This window comes from Condylura cristata, unplaced genomic scaffold (genome assembly GCF_000260355.1).
Source record: "Condylura cristata isolate star-nosed mole 26May11 unplaced genomic scaffold, ConCri1.0 scaffold00009, whole genome shotgun sequence".
NCBI lineage: Eukaryota > Metazoa > Chordata > Mammalia > Eulipotyphla > Talpidae > Condylura > Condylura cristata.
The window spans coordinates 59,364,454-59,385,752 of NW_004567110.1; the positions used below are offsets into that span (position 1 = coordinate 59,364,454).

General features: G+C 38.0%; 1 protein-coding gene across 1 annotated transcript in view; it reads left to right on the plus strand.

The window, feature by feature from the left end:
- ST18 (suppression of tumorigenicity 18, zinc finger) overlaps nt 1-14,453 on the plus strand; it is a 140,280-nt gene extending 125,827 nt beyond the window's left edge. The window contains exons 18-21 of the mRNA XM_004680041.1: nt 4,182-4,270; nt 9,403-9,506; nt 11,388-11,531; nt 13,639-14,453. Coding sequence (XP_004680098.1) covers nt 4,182-4,270; nt 9,403-9,506; nt 11,388-11,531; nt 13,639-13,779 — 478 coding nt within the window. The 3' untranslated portion in view covers nt 13,780-14,453. The remainder of the gene's footprint in view (nt 1-4,181; nt 4,271-9,402; nt 9,507-11,387; nt 11,532-13,638) is intronic.
- The last annotated feature ends 6,846 nt before the right edge of the window (nt 14,454-21,299 follow it).

The window sequence follows — 21,299 nt, forward strand, 5'->3', positions numbered from 1 at the left end:
ACCACTTGCTGAACAAATTTTCTTTGTTCCATTGTATCTTCTTTGCTCCTTTGTCAAAAATTAGGTGTCCAACCCTGGACTTTTTAAGTGGTTTATTTTTACAGTTTTCAAATGCACGGTCTTATTCACTATAGCATACACACATTGTGTTATTCTAAGTTTGCATCATCATTTCATATTCGGAATGACAGTCACAAATCTAGTGCACCCAATGCCACTCATTCTGCACAGCAGCTTTGTGATCACACCTCCATGTCCCTGTAATGACTAACAGTGAAGCACTAATGCTGCACTGAGGTGAATGCAGCCCTCACTTAGCAACAGACTATCTTTAAAAAAGTGAAGTTTTCAGTAACAACATTTGATGAAGATGGGGAGCAACAGGAACTCCTTTAACTGTAAGTGACAGACTTATCAGTAGGGACACTACGAAGTGACTTGCCTTTCAGAGTCAAATTGAAAATGAACAAATGGAAATGTTCTGTATGCAGACACTGAGCTGTTAGATCTGCACTCCAGAGCATTGTCCACACATTGGGCCCAGAGACATGGCTGAGAGTGTGGTAGTAGTGTCACTGACTCAGCTAGAGAGGTCACATCCACTCATGTGCATGGTGAATAGCAGGAGCGCCCTCCGAGGTAAAAGTGAAGTCCTACCAAGTAGGGTAGATTTGAGAACATAACTAAGGAAGATGCATTGCTGAAGAGTACATGTGATAAGATTTTGTTGACAGAAAGTTAAAAACATGGGCAAGTTATTTTACAATAATGGAATCCAAACCTCAAACACAACTGTGCAGCCAGCCTCCAGTAATTATTAAGTTATTTCTGGGGGTAGGAGGTAATATGGAGGGATGCATTGAGCTTCAAAGGTACTTTATTAAAGGCAAGTCATAAGGTTGCAGGTAAATGGTATTTGTTATAAGAATACTCTTTAAACTGAAAATAAGTGCTATAAGTTTTTATCTACAAATTAGGTATTTCATAAAAAAATTTGAGTTTAAAAAATATAGGCTTCAATATTAATGCCAAGATGCTATTTTCTAAGAAAAGGAAAGCAATTGTTAAGCAAACAAATCAGCTATTCTTCATTAGAGATTTCTTATGTTGCTTAAAAAAAATAAGGAAATTGAATTTAACTTGAAGTAGAACTTTTCCTTACTATATTAAGAGTTTAATGAGGTAATAGAAAGAAGAAGAAAAAAAAGTGTTGCCTGGGACATAACAAGTATTGAACACACACCCTTTGCTTTCCCTTTAATAAAAATGATATTAAGAACATGTATATAGGCAAGAAATCATTAAAGCAAATATGCCTTATACTAGAATAGCAGGTTCTAACCTATGATAGGTTTATATGTTTTGACCCTAAAATCTTTGAGGCTGTTTAGTATTTTTTCCAATCACTAAGAAAATCACGCATCTTTTCAGGATGTTCTCTTTCATCAGAAAGCACTGCTCAGGGAACATTTTTTTTTTTTCCTTTACAAAGCATGGTGGGCTATAGGGGTATTGTAGCTTCCTCCTTTGACAGAAGGAAAGACAAGAACAGGAGTTACGGAAGTGCTCTCCTCACACAGCACCAGTCAGCCAGAGCCTTGCTTTAGCTGTGTCATCTACACGTGAGTGGGTTTCTGGTCATCGTTTCCTCAGCCATTCTCTCAGGTAAGTTCTTCACTTTCCCATTTTATGATTCAACAAAATGGGAAATATAAAACTTATCTAAGAGGATGGTTAAGAGCAATTCAACACAATCATCATAATTACTTTAAAACCTTGCTCTAAATCTTTGTTACAAATTTCCACTCTGAAAACATAGCAATCTGAGAAGATACATGCTATGATCATATACACATATGCACTCACACACACACACACACTCACTCACAGACACACTCACACCCCTCTGTCATTAAGGATGACTGGACCTTTAAAACCAGTTCTGTGACTAGCAGACCTCAGCTGGTGGTATATTGCCCTTTTGTTTAGGTTTACTAATATTTCTAAGCAGTGATGTCCACACCATAAATTCTGTCATCCACCATTTAACTCTTACAAGGCATCAAGGATGTAATTTAGAATTACCTTGACATGCTAAACAGAATTATAAATTTGGTCAAAAACATATAAGATACTTTTTGGGTTTTGCCTTTGCCTTTGCAAAATGAAGTCCAAACTTCAAAAGTGACTCCCCAGCCTGCTTCTGTCTTTCCTCACGTGGTTAGGTGGACCCTGGTGAAGGAACTGGCCATCCTCTAAAGGGAAAAGACACCAAAAATATTTTCCACCTCATTTTGGAAAAATTAGTATTTATTTTATATATTGCAAGATATATCTATAGTTGGAGATCAAAATATCAAGTGGTAGTTTTGAAGGTAAAGACTCTTGGGGTTTAAGGTAGGCAGTCACAGAAACTTCTTTAACTTTCCACGTGGCCTTATTAATATCTGGCACTGGTCTGAAGAAAGCAGATCCTTTAGGAAGAGAAGTTCTCATAAAGTGCTAACCACTATTGCCTCACCAATGGACTTACTACAGATCACTTTTAAACCCCAATTTGCCAAATAAATAATAATCCCATTCCTGATCATTTTCTGAGAATACAATATGTCACATTAAACAAGACAGATTTGTACAAAATTTCCAGAGAAGAAAGATAATGAAGCTTTACATAGGCCTCATTGAATAATGAGATGCTGCCAAAACAGGAAAGCCAGGTTCAAAGTTCAGTTTGTCTTTTTCATTTATTTTCTTTCCCTGTATAAAATATTTTTTAGTTTATTAAATGTTGTCAAGCCGCATAGCATTCTTTTTAGTTATAATTACATATGTTGCTTTTTATATTTCATAGAATCTTCATGTAGAATAATTTAGAATTCTTAAAAAGAACACTCATTCAGAAAACAGTTATTAAGGGTATTGTCCCAGAAATTGTCTCATTTTGTCAGGTATTATAATCTTTGGATCAAAAGTGGCTGTTTCATACATGAATCACAACAAAGTATCTGCTGAAAAATTATTTAACATGGCTGTGATAATTTTTAATTTTATTTAAAAATCCTAGCTCCAAAATAAACAAATTTATGAAGGAATCAATTGTTGTTTAGAACAACAAAATTATCTGATCATGTACTGTGGAAAACAAGTTCTGTCCACTGTTGTCATTATCATTTAGGTGCAAATGAAATAAAAGATGACTTTAAAGGATAGAATCATTGCTGAAGAATGCAGCTGTTAAAGGAAGGCTATGAACCCCACTTTGGGGTAATAAGCTCCTAGTGATGGTTGTATGTGAATGTGCTTACAGTAATTCCTTTTATTCTTTCAAAACAGTGATTTATTTTAATGAAAAGGAATGTTATAAAAATTAAAGAAAAAATCAGAAACTTTTCTATACCCAAACTGAATTTGCTGAGGCAAGGTGTGAGGTGTCATTTGGGGCTTGTATTGAGTTATTCTGTGATGATCACACTATAGTATTATCCAGACAGGAAAAACTAGACTCAACCTAATGATTCATGAAATCTTGACTCATTTGGAACAATTTTTATTCATCATATCTATGTACAGTTTCACATTTAGGGTAAATAATTACCACTGCTATGAAAAGGCCTACTTACGCATACAGAATGGTAGCATTTTAGCAAAATGAATTAATTAAATTATAAATCAGCAGTAGAGAGTTGTGTTTTGATTTAAGAAAAAAATGTTTTGCTTGATTTAAGGGCCTTTTTGCTGTTGTTTCAATAGATACTTATTTACTTGTTACTTTCCACAAAGACACTACAGCTTACAATGCAACTAGAAGGCAGCCAAAGACTACATGATAAATAGTGAAAAGAAATTTTTCTTTTGTAAGAAACAACATGTTTTGGACCCTCCCTGGTGGTGCAATGGGTTAAAGCACAGCACTGCAAGCAAGCCATAGCTGCTTCAGTGTGAGTTCAATCCCCACCCAGAGGTGACCCCAAGGTAGCAGACTTCTCCTGACCCTCCCACTGCTCCCCACAGCAGTTAATCTGCCTGTTCTCTAGTGAATCCTCTTGTCGCCACTGTATCCCAGTTCTGTATGAATAAATAAATCTTTGAAAAAAAACTTTCTTTGAAATAAAACATGTTTCAATTATAATTTCATTTTTTGCAAATAATGATCATTTTTTGCATGATTTCTATTTTCACAGTTTATCTGGATGCCCTTTGAATGCACAAGCAATCAAAAAGGGCAAGGTCTCAGAAGAACTAATGACCATCAAACTCAAAGCAACTGGAGGTAAGAGGCAAGATGAAGATGCCCCTGGAGAACTAGAAGGTGAATGAAAATTCACCTCAAAACTGAATGAAAATTATACCTTACTTTTTCTTGAGTGTATGTGAGGTAGAATTTAGTTTTTGAGGTAATATTGGTTCACAACATTGGATATGATTCAGAAGTATGGGAACACCCCCTTCACACCACATCCGCCACCACGACACCTTATTTCTCCACATGAGGTAGACTATTATCACTTTTTACAGATGAGGAAGTTGACTTGTGCTTGGATGACTTGTCTAGGCCGGACCACAGAACTGACAAATGGCAGAGTCTGACCTAGAACCCAGTTTTGACCAATCCCAAAGATCTTCAGGAACCCTAGAGTTTATTCCTCACATGATTACTTTCCAACTGTTTATACTAAATAATTTATACAAAGAAATCTTTTAGATCCTAGGGTCATACATCAGTCAAATGATGGAAGAGATTGGGCATGGATATTGGTTTCATATCCTGTGCCAATGCTGGTTAGCTGGTTAATGGCACTCAGCAGGACTGTGCTGAGTTGGAGGATAATGTCCTTAGGAAAGAGTCGTCACTGGTGATTTCTGCCATAGGTCTACAAGAGAGAAGCTGCACTTATGTCACTTGTTATCCTCACTGTTAATAATGACCTCCAATAGAAAAATTCAAGCAATGATATTCAATGGTTTAAGATGATTCTGGCTGAACTTATTCCTCTTGTCTGTCCTCAAAGTGGCACATGTTTGCATTGACTATTTGTGTGTGTGTTCCTGCTGTAAGCCTTTACCAAATTTTGAGAAACTCAGTTCCTGACATCTATTTTTAAATTCTTCAATTTTATTCTATACTCAAAATAATATTTTCAGGGAAAAAATAAGAATAATACAAAGCACAGCAAAATGAAACAAAAACAAACAGAAAATTATAAAACAGAGACATCCTGCAGGGGAGGGGGAGAGAGAGGGATCAGAAGGAGGCCGTGCACAGGGGACTGTGATGATGGGGCACAGGTGAAATGGGGGAGAAAATTCTATGGGGTTGACACCTGAGGTGGGGGGGAAAGAGCAAACATAGTTTAAAAGTGAACAATGATGTAAATATATATATATATATATTAATTAAAAATAATATTTCATGGTGAATTTGAATACTTTAAATAGTACATTATATCTTATTATAAGTTATCACTATTTATAAGCATCACAGTATTAATTTCTACATCTCTGTCTATATTTTCCTGCATATTTCCCTAGTGTCAATCCCTCGTCACAGCTCATATATGGTTTCTGAGATATATACTTGAAATCTCCAACTCTTCTTTGATTCTTAAGTGCTTTCTCATTAGCATTATCTGAAGCATGTTTTGTTTTCCTGGAAGAATCATTCTAAAACATCTGAGAAACAATGCCATGCAATTATTTTGCTTTAGATATTTTATTTAATAGCATCTTTGGCATTTAACTGCTGTTATTTTATTTCTCTGAAAGCTTGTTCAAGCTTTTTAATTTGTTTGTGATTTTTAAATAGAAGATATAGAATATCCAAGGGAGGAAAGCACTCTTGGGGTTCTTACCATTTCCCTTCTGAGGCTTCATTCCTGCCACATTTTATTTATATGTGATCCCTCCGGGCCTCTCTTTATCCATGGTTACTACTGAAAGCTGCAAGCAGAGGGAGGGAAAAAGTAGGGACAAATCTGGGTCCTATTTTTTTTTCCCAAAGTTCAGGTGCTTAGTCAAAACATTTTCTCCAGATCCTTTGAATGTTCCTTGGAAATACTCCCTAGTCCTCTAATGCCCACATTTTTGGAGATGTTAGCACAATTTAACATTTATTTATTTGTTTGTTTATAACCTTATTTCAAACAGTACTTAAAGGGTAAAGAGTACAAAGTAACATGTTAAAAAAAAAAAAAAAAAAAGCTGGGCTCTCCCTCGTGGCACAAGGGGTTAAAGCACTACATTATGAAGCTTTCTGAAGCCACTGCAGCAAGATCAGGGAACTGATCTACATGGCATCACAGACCTCTTCTGACCGGCCCACTGCTCACCTCAGCAGTGTACTTTGTCAATCTTCCTGTTCTGCTCCCCACTCTGTCTCTGGTGAATCCTCTTAAACCCCACACCTCTGGCTTGTACCCCAGTTCTGTAAGTATAAATAAATCTCTTTTTTTTAAAGCTATTTAAAGTTAATTTGAAAAATGAGGTGAACAAGCTGGGGTCATCCCTGAGGAAAATAAAAAGATTCTTCTCACAAACATCCATAAGTACTAGGCAAAATTGAACTCCTGATTTTCTGCTGTACACTGCCTTTGTTTTCCCTACCCCAAAATATCACTTCAGCTACCCAGGCTGCTCATGCAGCAACAGGTACTCAACCTCGATTCCTTCCTTCTCTCTTTCTCTTCTTCCAACCCATCACAATCTTTGGAAGTTCTGCCTTTCAGCTTTTTGAATCTACTGTAATTAATGACTCCTCCCCAATTGCTATGGGGCAGGGGCCTTCAGACCCAGTCAATACCACAGCAATAATTTCCAAACTTATCTTCTTCTGGTGGCTTCTCAGGCTCTACTTTAATTCATTCTTTATGAAAAAATCTGAGTCCTTCACTGGCTCTCATTGCATGTGGAGTAAGCTAAGCTTTTCTTGCGATGTCCCATGATCCTCCCCGTTGACTGGAGCCTTCACTCACATGCCTTTCTAGCCCAGGAACAGACATTCCCACTCCTTCCCAGCTGTGGGCTTCTGAGCTTCCCATTTCCCTAACAGAGCTGCTCCACTCATTGATTTGGCTATGGCTGCCTCTTTCTTTTCAGTGGAATTTCAGATTAAATAAAGGAAGCTTCTCTAGTGAGGGTCTTCTTAACAACCTAATTATTTTTCATAACTATTCATACTTTGTAAGTGTTTCCTTTGTCATGGTCTGTGCCACCAGGTACTATGTAAGAAAATATCACACCATGAAGAAGTTGAGTTCTATCACAAAGAGAAAGAAAAATAATATGTCAAAAAATACAGCTATAGGCATGAGTTTAACTTTTTTTGTGGGAAGTCCACGGGGATTACAACTGAGATAAAATAATGTACAAAATGAAAAAAGATGTAAAAATATATATATGTATAATTAAAAATACAGCAATAGAAATTTTTATTTTCTCAAATAAGAAAAATTTCAAGTATTGACAGCACTCAAAATATGTATGACTGAAAAATCTCCCTCAGATTGTTGAAAATATTTCAGCATGTTTTGGTATTTCAATCCAGTTTTCTGAGAGAAGAAACCTCTAATAGTGCATCAATCAGAATACTGTACAGAAACAACTGGCCAGTGAGTGGTTTCTGTATCCCCCAAATAACATAGTTCCATTTGTGTAGTAGGGGGTGACTAGTTATCTGAGTAACTGTATCACACTTTGACACATCAAATTGTTTTAAGTACAATATTTTAGATATTGGCTTGCTTTTCTTTGTATTGTATCTCAGACGCCAGTATTAGATAAGTTTTATGACACACTTTATTGGGCCATGCACAGCTACTTTTATTTATTTAGCTAGTGAGTTGTTTATTAATCAGTAAGTACCCACAAAACCGCCACCTGTTCATATCATGCTGTGTATAAACTTCGGGACTGTCTTTACTCTCTTACTGTTAGGTCAGAGTCATCCATGTTGTTTTGGTGGCCATATGACTTGTTCCCAGGGTGTACTTCTGTGAACCATTTGCTCCATACACCTCCACATGTCTCCTGTTGCACTGGTGCAAACATTTGGCATGGCTGAGTATCTCTGAGAGGATGTGAAGGTCACCTTCAGTTTTCATGTGGTAATGCCAGAAGAGCATCAGAGACTGGATGCTTTTCAAACAAACTGTCATCTTCACATCATGCTCTCATGAAATTGATCATATGCAATCTAAATGCAGAAGTCTACATTTATCCTCCTCGATCTCTTTGGCTTAGATTCATCATTCTGGACTTTAAATCCTGCTTCTGGCATCTGTAATATTATATACCAATCCCGGTATATTTAATCTTTAAATGTCTTCTACAAAATTGTAATGAGAAAATGACTCCCGTTCATTGAGCACTTACTATATACTCGTCACTTTATACTTATTCTTAGAAAATAGATTTTTATCTTATATTTCAGAAGAGGAAACTGAAGCATGAAGAATTAAGTTGCCCAAGTTGAATAATAAGAGTCAAGCCCACCATTTAAAATTTCATAGCCCTCCTTCCCTATGTAGATTGCACTTGTTTCTATATCCCTATAAAGAACTCACATTGTGATGTTTCTGGAATCCAGTCCACCTGCCAGCACCCTAGCTTTGTCTTTAGTGATAATCAGTCCATAAGGTTCCTCTTACACAACAAATATATAATGAATTATCATAATTCATAGCTTAACTCTTCTTGCAGTGTTGTGGAAAAATCCATGGATTTTGAATTCAGTCCTAATTCTGCCTTTTACTTTTGTTTCTGTTTTTAAGATTTGTTTTATGTATGCATGCATACAAGAACTGGAGTATAGGCCAGAGATGGGCGGTGGGGTGAGAGGATTCACCGGAGACAGTATGGGGAGCAGAATGGGAGGATCAACTGAAATACACTGCTGAGGGGAGTGGCAGGCAGACAGGAGAGGTCTGCTGTGCCATGTGGGTCAGGCCATAGCAGTGTATCACTGAGACTTAAGCTCTAGGCCACCAGGGAGACCTCTTACTTTGGATTGGGCAGATTATATAACATCTGTCAACCCTTAGTGTGGCTGCTTTACCCTTTGTAAGGTCTAGTGTCATCATGTGAAAAGGTATAATGAAACATGGCACCATAGGGTACAGTGAAATTTAAATGAGAAAAACTTTCAGTGCTCAGCACCACCCCCTTGAAACTTAACAGAGCTTATTAAATGGTAGTGTTTTCTGTTCCTTTTTCTTTTCAAGGAATTGAGTCTTGGAACTCACTCTTTCAGAGTTTTAGATATGAATTTGGATAAAAAGTCAACATTTCAAATTAATCTAATTTTTACTTTAAGGCACAAGTTAATATAATGAATTCAATGTAAAATGATTCATATTTGTCACAGCCTCCTATCTTTTGTTTGTAGTAAGATACTCTGACTCTTTATAGGTATAGAGAGTGATGAAGAAATTAGGCATTTGGATGAAGAAATAAAGGAACTGAATGAATCCAACCTTAAAATTGAAGCAGATATGATGAAACTTCAAACACAGGTAAAAAAATAAAGAGAGAGAATGGGAGAGAAATCAATCAGCTATCTTTATGGAAATTGTAACCTATAGTGGAGATAAAATTTTGAAATGTTAAATATTGTGATAAAAATATATTGATATCTTAGAATGAATATACTGAGGATATACAATTATTGTAAAATATTGACTAAGTGGATCACCGTAGACTACTATTGATTTGGTTGTTGTAAGTATAACTACTCATGTTTTTCTTTGTCTGCATAAAAGACTTTATAAGAAAATAGGTAGTCAAGTAATTTTTCAAGTAGAAAAATTATTATAAGAAATAAGATGATTTTGTTTCATTCAAAATTCAATAAAAAAAGGAGCAACTTCTCAAATTTAACTTGGCACACCTCTGAAGGTGTTGATGTTGTTAGAAACAGATATTTTTTGAAGATTTCTGGAATGGATTCTTTCTCAATGGTACATTTTTCGTATACCATGTCTGCCCCATCCCCTGTTGAAATGTATCCAAATGGGAATGAAAAATCAGCCTGGGGTTGTTTCAAACACCAATAATGACTCTCTTGTGAAAAACAAGTTGGAAAGAAAAGAAGGTGAGCTACAATATAGAATGAGGTGTCTTCTCTCTGTCCTCTCCTAAAATGTAGGATTTTTAGGCCATATCATGTGAATTACAGAAATTCTCATTTACAGCTGTTGAAGATGGGGGGGGGGTCTTTACTAAAATGCAGTTTTGGTTTCCTGACCCATTGTGCCATTGTCATATTCTTCCTTATTAGTGACTAGGCTTACTCAAGTGTGGTACATTGGTCAGAACTCATGGGACTTCCTCTTGAGGAGCATTAGCAAAGACAACAGAGGCCTCTGCTCTCATGGAACATAAGATCTAGAAGGCAGAGTCACACCACACAGAAACGAATCATGTGATAAATTATATCATATGTGACATGGAGTTGGGAGAAGCAACCAGATTTCATCATGAAATAGGGTAGCCAGGCTAGGCATCAGGAGGAAGGAGACATTTTGATGAAGACTTGAGGTATGAAGGGAGTTAGCTAAACAAGTATGAGGGGATTGTGAGTGTGTGTTTCTTGCAAAAGCAGCAAGCATGAGAACCCTGAATCTTGAGTTCTCAAGAAATAACAGTAAGGGTGGCTTCAGGTAAACAAGTCGAGGAGTGATAAGCTCCAAAGGTAACACATGGAGCTTGCAGACTATTTTAAAGACCTGGGTTTTTATTCTGAATATCATAGAGTCATTATGGGTTTTGGAACAAAAGGTGAACACCATTATATTTGACTTACATTGGAAGAGACTGGTTTGGGTAGTTGTGTTGAAGATGAGCGGAGATGAGCAGGGAAAGTCAGATGCAGAGACCCCCTGCAGTCCCCTTCTCCCCCAAGGGGTGGCAGTCACAGCTATGTTGGTGACTGGGCCCAGGGAAGAATGGGACAGGTGGCCATAGTCTTTGTATCCTGGAATATGGAAGGAGAAACCCAATGGATTTGAAGTATGAAAGAAGAGACCCACTAGGGATACCTGGAAGTCCCAAGCAATACTCAAATTGCTTTCAACTGGAATCAGAGGGCTGTGTGTTTATATGAACAGATTTGAGAAAATAGCAAAGCTTTGCTCTTAAACATGTGAGCCTGAGATAACCACTGTTTAGACATGTGAGATGCAGAATTTGCACATCAATGAAGAAGTCTGGGAAGAAGATAATGATTTGATAATGTGATTCCAAAGCAGAGCAAAGAGATGAGGTTGCAATTTTGAAGAGCGACTGCAGTATATGCACTCCTGGGCATTTAGTTCAACTGATGCATTTTCCTTCAGAGAGAAACTTTTGTACTTTCAAGCTCTATTTCTCATATTCCCAAGTTATTTCCATTCTAGATCACATCAATGGAGAGCAACTTAAAGACAATAGAGGAGGAGAACAAACTTATAGAACAGAGCAATGAAAGTCTTCTGAAGGAGCTGGCAGGGCTGAGTCAAGCTCTCATTTCAAGCCTTGCTGACATCCAGCTGCCACAGATGGTAAGTCCACGGCCACAACTTGGTCTCTCCATTGCAGGAGTTTGCAATGTCCGTGTGCAATCACCAGCAGGGCTGCCAGTGAAATTACCTAGCTCTGAGGGGACCCTTCAGCAGTCTGCAGAGGCACCAGGCTTCACTGCGTCTGACTTACGATGACCTTCCTCAAGGGGAACTTAGAAAATCTGAAACTCAGTCATTGCATCATCCACTCAACTTGAGAACTGTAAAAATAAAAATGTTTTCAGCTTGGTGCTTTCTTTCTGCTAAGTATGAAGAGCATACTTACATTCTCCACATACAGAGTGAGAACCACCAAAGTGAGCATTACATCCTTATTTCCAAAACTTAAACATATATTTGAGGTTTAGCGACTACTTAAAATTCATTTGAAAAATTAAATTCCTTTACACTTTCAATAAGTAGAATAAACACATGGGAGAGGAACTGCATTGTTGAATGTTTTTAATATCCTCAATGCATGCATATTAGAACAATATTTCTAAAGCTCCAGGTTTTATATATAAGGAAGCAGAAATTTAATGAAGTATGTTTGGTTTGCTGAAAGCAATAATCGCCTCCACTGACCTAACTTCCAGCATGAAACTACTACCTGAAGTAATTCTAAATGTTTCTCTTGACAAAAAAAAAAAAGTAATAAAATAATAATGTAATAAGAAGAAACACAAATGAAAACAAATTATTATTTGATAACCAAAATTAACTTTTGGGTATTATTACTTATTAACATTTGCCTTAATTCATTCTTCAAATTTGTATTGCTTAATTTATTTTCCTTTATCAGTGCCATAAAAAGAACCATCACCATTCCAGATAACATGTACCCTGTGTAGTTATGTACAAGATACACTAGTAGTAAAGTTTAGGGGTGACACACTAAATGTGCCCTAAAGTTCCAAAGACTGAGCACTGCCATTGCCTGAAGTGTACCAGAGAGATTACTGAATCTCCCTGATATGTGATCACACTTGCAAAGGTGTCATTAACCAGGGGGCCTGGCTGTGCTGTGTGGTCTCTGTCTATTCTGCCACTTGTGTCCTGGTCTTCAAAAACGCCTTTCCAAGAAACACAGGACATAGCAAGGACAGAAACCTAAAGGAAATAGAAGTCTGATTAAACAAGTTAAACAAGTAGATCAGTATTTTGCTAAGCACAACAAAGTCATCTTTGAATGTAGATAAGTATTTTGCTAAGCACAACAAAGTCATCTTTGAATTTAGAAAGTCTACCACCTTCTAAGTGGCAACAATAGCCAATAAGATCATTAGTAATGATAGCACTCAGACCTTTTAAAAATCCTTTCTTCCAAGTATCTTGTGGAGCCAGGTATATGTCATGTGTTTGCAGAAAGATGGGGAAATGGAGGCACCACAAAATGGTGTAGCAGTATTTCCAGTGTGTTATTAATTTCCTCTCATCTCTGCATGTAATTTCCACAAATCAAGTGTCCGCTCTCTTTGAAGTACCACATTAGGCAAAGGAGAGACCCCCAAACACAAAAAAGAACAAGGGATGAACAGACCTTGGCTTTGGGCATTTGATGTGCTACCCGAAAGGAGAGATAGAGAAATAAAGACGCTTATTACAATGAAGCTACGAGGGCAACATGGATAAAACAGTGTCTGCGGATGAAAGAAGGCAATGTTCCACCAGGCAGCTGGTTAGTGAGCAACTTGCCCAAATCTTAAATTCCTTAAATTCCAGAATGGCTCTGCTAAAGGAACATTCTCCAACATTCGCCTTCTGCACACAGGAGGTCTGTTTTATGCTGGGCGTGCTCTGTTGAAGCTGAGGCTCCCTCTCAAGTGGTGCAGTTTTGAGAGATCCAGCTCAGCAGCAAGACATCACCTATACGTGGCTCCAAATCGACCACAAAATACTGTGCAGTCACGTTAATTCTATTAGTTGAGTAAAAGTGAGATGATTCCCAACACACATGCAATCTCTCTCCATCTCCCCAAATTCCAGCAGTCATGTGGATTCTGACCTTGCCTCCGAGACTCCTGCGTCACTGCTCCTCTGGGATGTTACTTGGTCCCCCTTTTCCTGGATCTCTGTGATTGGTTCAATGTGTTTTGTCTTCATTTAGGGGCCAATCAGTGAGCAGAATTTTGAAGCATATGTAAATACACTCACAGACATGTACAGCAATCTGGAACGGGACTATTCCCCAGAATGCAAAGCTCTACTGGAAAGTATCAAACAAGCAGTGAAGGGCATCCATGTGTAGGATTCCAGTCCTGCCAGCAACAGAAATCACCACAGCAGTAAGACAAATGGATCTGGTAGGCGCTCCTGCTGCTGGGGCATATAGGTTGCCGTACTGCAGTTACAATTGCAACATTGCACTAATTCCCCCCACCCCACCCCCACCCCCAGCTAACATAAAAAGGAAAGAAAAACTATGATAGACTCTTTGGATTAAAGTCCATGCAGTCAAATACTAGATCTTATTTATTTTCATACGTTTTTCTTTTTATTTCTTCATTGCACTGTTTTGGTTTGGTTTGGTTTTGTAAAAATATGTAAAAATAAATGTGACATTTTTATATTTTATTTATTTCTAATCAAAGAGTTTTTTATCTTTTAACTGCATTTTGAAGTCTGCCATATTTTTACAAGTGTTTATTAATTTATTTTCCAATAGAATTTAAATAGAAATGCTATTCTCAAATCCCGTATCTTGCTGGATTTAAATGAGAAAACAACAAAAACAAAAAAAAAGTATGAAGGAAATTCTTATGTAGGGACTATGGTACGGTCCAGTTTGGTTTTTATTGCACACTTCCTCTCCTCCACCTAGTCCCCCCATCACCGGCTTTTCTATTTAGAAGGTGAGTGGCGTGAAAGGAATCAGAAGATAAATGGCGCCCCCTAGTGGGCAATGGCGCTCACAGAAGCACAGTATACTGGAAAACAGCCTGTTCAGAATTTGTTAGCAATAATTAAATATAGCAATCAGTAAAGTATTCAACTTGGCTGTGCGGTTTTAGTTAATATGAATTATTTATTTGAAATGTTTTAAAGAAACATAAGCTTTTTAGTAATGCAGATTTGTCTGTTTGTTTTTCAAGTCATATCAGATAGTTGGCAACTCTTTTCCCAAGACTTGATGTGACCAGCCAGGCTTTCCTGCCATATGTTGGTACAACATACAAGTAAAAATATTGATGTAGATTCGTACTTAGCAAATGCAAAAACATCCAAATGGGAAATTTTGTAGATACCATGCCCCCTGAAATAGCATTTATCTTACTGGGTTGACTGGAAAGGAATGGTAAATATAGAACACATGAAACAATATTTCTCCTCTCTGATTACTTCGGATATTAGCGACATTGTCTCACCCTCTCTCGGCAACAAGACAACTTTCAATTTGATTTTAAAAATATTTCTATAGTACTACAAGTATGGAAAAAGTATACACACCCACGTATACACGCGCAAATCCCAACACTCACACATGTGAAAATGAGCCCTCAATCTTGAATTTCTGGATGGATCGGAGTTTAGAAGTTGCTATAGTAAAGGCAATGTCTATTTCAGGGATTGTAAAGTAGTTCAGCATTGTTTCAAAAGTTTTTTTATATTTATTTTTTTTAAGAAAAAGGTATAGACAACCAGCTAAACTGCCTTTTTGGTGTGCACACACTTCGTGTGCAATGTGCCTCCGTGTAAATGGACACTTGAACTTAGTGTGGGCTTAATTTCTGTGTTATAACAAAAGTGTTTATTTTTTATTAGCCTCATGGGTATGTAGATTGAATATGAAGGCACTCACAGGTTTGATATATTCCTCTGTTATTACTGTTACCTGCACAAATTAAAAGTAATATCCACAGAAATCCACTCTCATGACACTGTGGTCTTTGTTATGTATTAAGTAGGACTTATCTTTGGTTTGGGGTTCCTTTGGACCCTTGAATCTTAGTTTAGTGAAAATGAGGTGTCTTTTTAGGTAGGAATGGTGTTTATTTAAAAATCAATTTTAAATAAAGAGCTGCCATATGTGCTGTCTATTATAAATGGGACACCAAACAAAATTTTCTATTAAAGTTATGTAATTGCAAACATTTTGCTACACAATACTTGATAGATGCATACAAATGAGTTCACTTATTACAAAGACAAAATTTAATTTGCTAAATATTTTAACAGGTTTGTTATATATTTTATTTAATTTAAAAAGGATCTCTTACCAACTTATGTATTTATTACATAATTTACTATGACTTCAGGTTAATTTATTTGTGTTTGCATAGTTTGAACAGGATATTTTGTGAAGTTTGTTCGTATTTATTTGCTTCCTTTGTACTTGATGTGTTTTGTAATGTGCACTGAGTTATTTTTCCTTTGGACTATGTTAATGATTGATACTGTAAATCAGGTCTTTTGTAAACAACAAAAAAGGCAATGATGTATGCGTTTTTTTAATTTGAAGTAGTTTGTAAACTGTTTCTTCAAACAATTAATATTTCTTACATCAAAACAACAAAATTGTGTTCAGTGCTGTACATTTGGTGTATGGTAGGAAATAAAAATTAATAATGAGTTTTATTGTGATCTTTCTCAAGCTTCTAACTAGAAACTGTCATTGCCACACTACTAAAGGCTCTGTCCCAGAAGGAGCTCTGTCTCGGTTTAGCCAGCAAGTCCTTCAATTTAGTTTTTTCACCCCAAGTGGGCAGGAATTTTGGTCAAGTGACAAGGTATCATAGCCCTTGGTTCATTGTACCAATTCTGCAGAATTGCAGAAGACCAAAGCAAGGCTTTGCTGTCTCTAGCAGGAATTGCACCTGGCTCTAATAACAATAGGACAAAGATCCAATATTCTGATTCTACAGTTGCTTTGGGTACTTAGTATACAGTGACCACCCCCCACCCCTTATCCCTGATTTCCCTTTCAGTGGTTTGATTTACCCCTGGCCAAGTGAGGTCCAAAAACATTACATGTGATAAAATATTTTGAGAGAGAAAGAGAGAAAACAGTCACAGAACTTTTATTACAGTACATTGTTATAGCTTATTGTTGTTGCTGTTCATATCTTATATGCCTTTTATAAATGAAAATATCAATTATAAATTCAACATCATCACTAGTTATTTTGTAGAAGAAGCCGATAACATATACAGGCTTCATACTAATCAGGGGTAGGCATCCACTGAGGATCTTATCCCTATAGTTATACAAGTCAGTGGAATGCAATTTAAAGAAGAACATTTATGTTTTTCCTATCTCATATCAGCCAGCTTAGTATAACCTTTCGGTTTCTGCCCAGATTTGCAGCTCTAGGACTGGCTGCCGTTTCTGCACAATGTGGTAAAACCCATGCAATGCACATGGTGAGGCAAAATAGACTGGAGGGAATTTGGGCCCCAGGGAAAGCCAAGCTTGCTAGACAGTCACATAGCGGGGCCTAGTAGGCAGCAGCTAATGCACAACATCACTTGCTTTTATTCACCAAATGTGTTTGTACGAAATGTATGTGATCCATCCCAGGAATCACAAAATGCAAATCTCAACCAGGTTCTCGGCTTACTCTAAGCAGAGAAAGTGCACCTTACTCTACCTTGCCCAAGTTAGTTAGAACTTTTCTTCAGTAAGCCATATCTGCATTCCCATCACCCTGCAAGTCAAAGGATGAGGGCCGGTTCTAGTAAAACTACGAGACTGATGAGTATGATCACACATTCATACAACATGTTCAATTAGAAGACAGTTATGCCAGGCCCATTTTCTCACTCCTATTGGGAGACAATGAAATGAATCTCAGGTATCATGACTGAAGTGGTTTGTGGAAACAGTGTAGAAGGTTACCTAACTAGATTTGATTTCATGGGAAAAGTGCTGATTACAAAACAGCTGAACAAATTTGAGGAAAGATATGTTAGGAAGCAGGAACAGCTGGGTGAAGGGAGAGTGGTGAGAAAAATCATCAATCAAGCCACGTACAAGAATTAAAATATCCAACAGGGCCCTCCTTCATGGCACAGTGTTTAGGTTAAAGCACAGCACTAAGAAGCTGAAACCACTTCCGCATGAGTTCAACCCCCACCCCAGAGGTGATCCACATGGCGCAGCAGACCTCTCCTGACTCACACGCTGCTCCCCTCAGCAGTGTTGATCTGGCTGTTCTGCTCCCCACTCTGTCTCTGGTGAATCCTCTCACAGCCCCTGCACTTCTGGCCTGTACCCCAGTTCTGTATGCATAAATAAATAAATCTTAAAAAATATATAAGAAACAGTTGTTGAACCTGCCACAATAGGTTACCACAAACCCAGGTAATGAGAGTAAATGGTCATGTGACAGAGTCACACAAAAGTGTTCTAGTTTCCACAAATAGACTCTGGAAATGCCAAAGGTTATTAGAAAGCAAAACAACAGAAGAAAAGGCGGACCTACTAAGGCATTAAAGCACACTCTTCCCTGTATTTTCCTGAATCTAACTAACCTTCCCTACAGGACATGGGGGAGCCCTCCTCTCAGTTCCAGAGGGAGGGAAAACCATAGGAGATGCTAGTCACATTGGCTCCTGGAGTTTGCTGATTTACACACATGTGGAGCATGCTCTGCTTTTCCAGCCCCACTTACAGAGTCCTAAATATACATGGCAAAGGTACAACTCTGATTCAACTGCAAATGTATTTGATTGAAACAACAATTCTCTTTCAACTATTCTTAAGATCCAACCCATGAGACCTGACTACTAACCGGTCAAATGCCATCTCATTTGGGGCAAATAAAATGATTAGGTTAACTGAAGGCACATGGTAGTACTATTCCTGTATCTTCACATGATAACTGTACTTGCCCACCCTCATTACTGAGTGCCTCAGAGCTCATGAAATCATTCTTGTAGGTTTTTTTTGGTGGTCACACTGTCATGAGAGTATTGCGATCAGCATTAGACCAGTAGAAATCCAAGGCTAAAAAAAAAAGAGTACAGAATTAGCTTGCTCACCCAAAACTGAGGACCAAAGTCAGAATTCAACTCAGGTTTTACCCAGAGAGAAGATGCTGTTGTTTTGCTGGCCATCATCCTAACATGCCTCGATTCATGGTCAGTTCAAACAACACTCTCTCTAAAGGGATTAAATTTCACACTTCAGCCACATCATTATAATATATTTTTCTTGTAAAGACATATGATAAAAATGTGACACCTTAATTTATTTGACAAATTGGAATGGAACCTTTTGATACAGACTATAACAACCTTCCCAAATAAGAAAAATGTCAATAACTCATTTTTATGTTTTTTTTTTCCAGGGCAGAACAATATAATTATTTTTCTCTGTCAATAGTTATATTGTATATGATGGACAGTTTCGGATAAGTCTCTAACAATCGCCCAAAAAATGGATACATTTGTACTGAGCTTTCCTAGCTTTCACAGAACTAAAGAAAAAAAAAAAAAAAAAAAAAGGAACCCAAATTCAAATTCCCTGCTCTGGTTAACAGGAAAATGATCTAAATATTGTCACCAGTTCAGAACCTCTCTCACAGGTTCTGGGTCCAGCCATCCATTACCACAAATACAAACAAAAGCACCTTTGGTGTGACAAAAAAGGAAAATAAAAAAGTAATCTAACCAACAGGGTAGGGGAGAGAGAGCTAGCAGGATGGAGAGAGAGAGAGAGAGGTGTAGGTGATGGTGTGAGGTGAAGTTGCAGCATTCTGAGCCAGCAGGTGGGGCAGAAGCCTGGTACTGCTGAGATGGGGGGAGGGGTTTTGGGGGTTTGAGGAGAGGGCTAAGCTATCCTGTCAGCCAGCAAGGAACAAGAGAAACACACTCATACACTCACTTGCATCTCTTTATCTTAAGTCTTCCTCTTTGAGTCTCCCAAAAGGGCCACTCAACTCCACCTTCTTAGGCGCGGCCCACCCACCCCTCCACTCCCCCTGCTGTCAGGAGTGGGGGTTTAGACCACACATACCACAGCCAGGTGTGCTCCCTGCCCAACCATGTGCAGACATCAGCGGGTGATATCCTACTGCAGTCTACACAGCGTTGCCTTCAATCTCTTCGGAAACAGCTGAGGCTTTAGAATTTTCCACTTGGATTTGTGCTATCATATATAAACCTAGTCATTTTCCTTCAGGGACTGATTACCTTTGAAATGAAAACCAGGTTTGGATGTATGGGCTATATATTTTCAAGTAAGAATGGCACTTAGGGGATATGACACTCTAGCAATGCCTTTATAGAGTGTAAATTTAACTGTTGTGAAGCTCTATAAATAGTAAATATTTATCACTAAGACTAGCATTTAAAAAAAAAGTTCATCTGAATAAATTTGGAGATCTAACAAACTTTTTAATGATTCATGAATCTGGCAGCCGCCTGTTTAACAACTAAAAGTCACTAAAGAGAACTTTTAGAAGTGGAAGGTTTTTATAGTTAGAAAGCCAGTAGGATCAGAAAAGAACAATTTCAAGGAAAGCCAACTCCAATGCACATTTGCTCACTAGCTCACCAGAAAATTACAGATTGATTAATTTGAAATGCCACGTTTGAGAGCAACTAAAACTACAATTAAGTTAGAGATTAAGTTTTGGTGGAGCTTGGTCTATATGACTTCAGCGTGGCCATTGCCTTTTTCAAACTACACCCCCACAACTAGTGTACTTGACTTTCAGATTTGGTGCCTCATCAGAGACTTGAGGACCAGACACATCTACACCCTACCAACTTTCTATCGGGGCAGCCAGGCAACAGTGTGCGAGCTCCATTGACATATCCTGAGGTTTGTATCAGCTCAGTAATAGAAGTTTCCCATTCAGGAAATTGTTGCTTAGGAATAAAAATGGAAAATATCTTCATTGCTTGTTATATGAACTTGCTAACTATACATTTAATTAAATAAGAACCACTCAACTCCCACGGCAAGCACTCCTCAGAATGAGAGCCTCCTGGTTGTTGACTCCTCTCAGAGTCACTTTGCACCCCTAGTTTGCCGTATCAATCTCTTCCGAACTGTTAAGTAATGAATTTCTCCCTTCTCACACTCTCGCATTCAAAGGTTGTCCTTAAACCGAACCCCAACCCCAATACGGGACATCCCACCTTTACAGACTCCCATAAATATATATGTATTGTTTATTCTTCTCTTTCTACTCCTCCTCCTCCCTCCCCACTTCCTCTTCTTCCTCCTTTTCCTCCTTCTTGTTTTATTGATAAGCAATTTCTATTTTCAAAAATCACTATTGTAACAATGTAATCCCCATAGAAAGGGGAAATTCCAGATTCTTTCTCCAACCAAAGGAAGGGTGGAGAAAAGCTACAAGACTTGGGAGAGGAGACTTGCAGAAGAGCTGGAGGAAGCACTTGAGAAGAAAGACATGTAAGGAAGAAGCCACACTTTCTACTCAGACTTGGACATGTACAAGGGATATGGGGGGTGAGGGGTGGCATGGAAGAGACGTTTGAAGGGACATAGGTGAGAGACCCACGGGAGGCTATTATCTTTTTTTTTTTTAAGTTTTATTTATTTATGCTTATTGACTGGGGTACAGGCCAGAAGTGTGGGGGGGAGAGGCTTCACCAGAGACAGAGTGGGGGAGAGAACAGGCAGATTGACAAAGTACACTGTTGACGGGGGCAGCCATGTGGGTCACCTCCGGGTCAAGTTATCCAACTCGTGCTGCAGTGGCTTCAGAGAGCTTCATAATGCAGTGCTTTACCCAGTTGGCCACCAGAGAGAGCCCTATTATCTCTTTTTTTTTTTTTTTTTCAAGCAGAAGACGG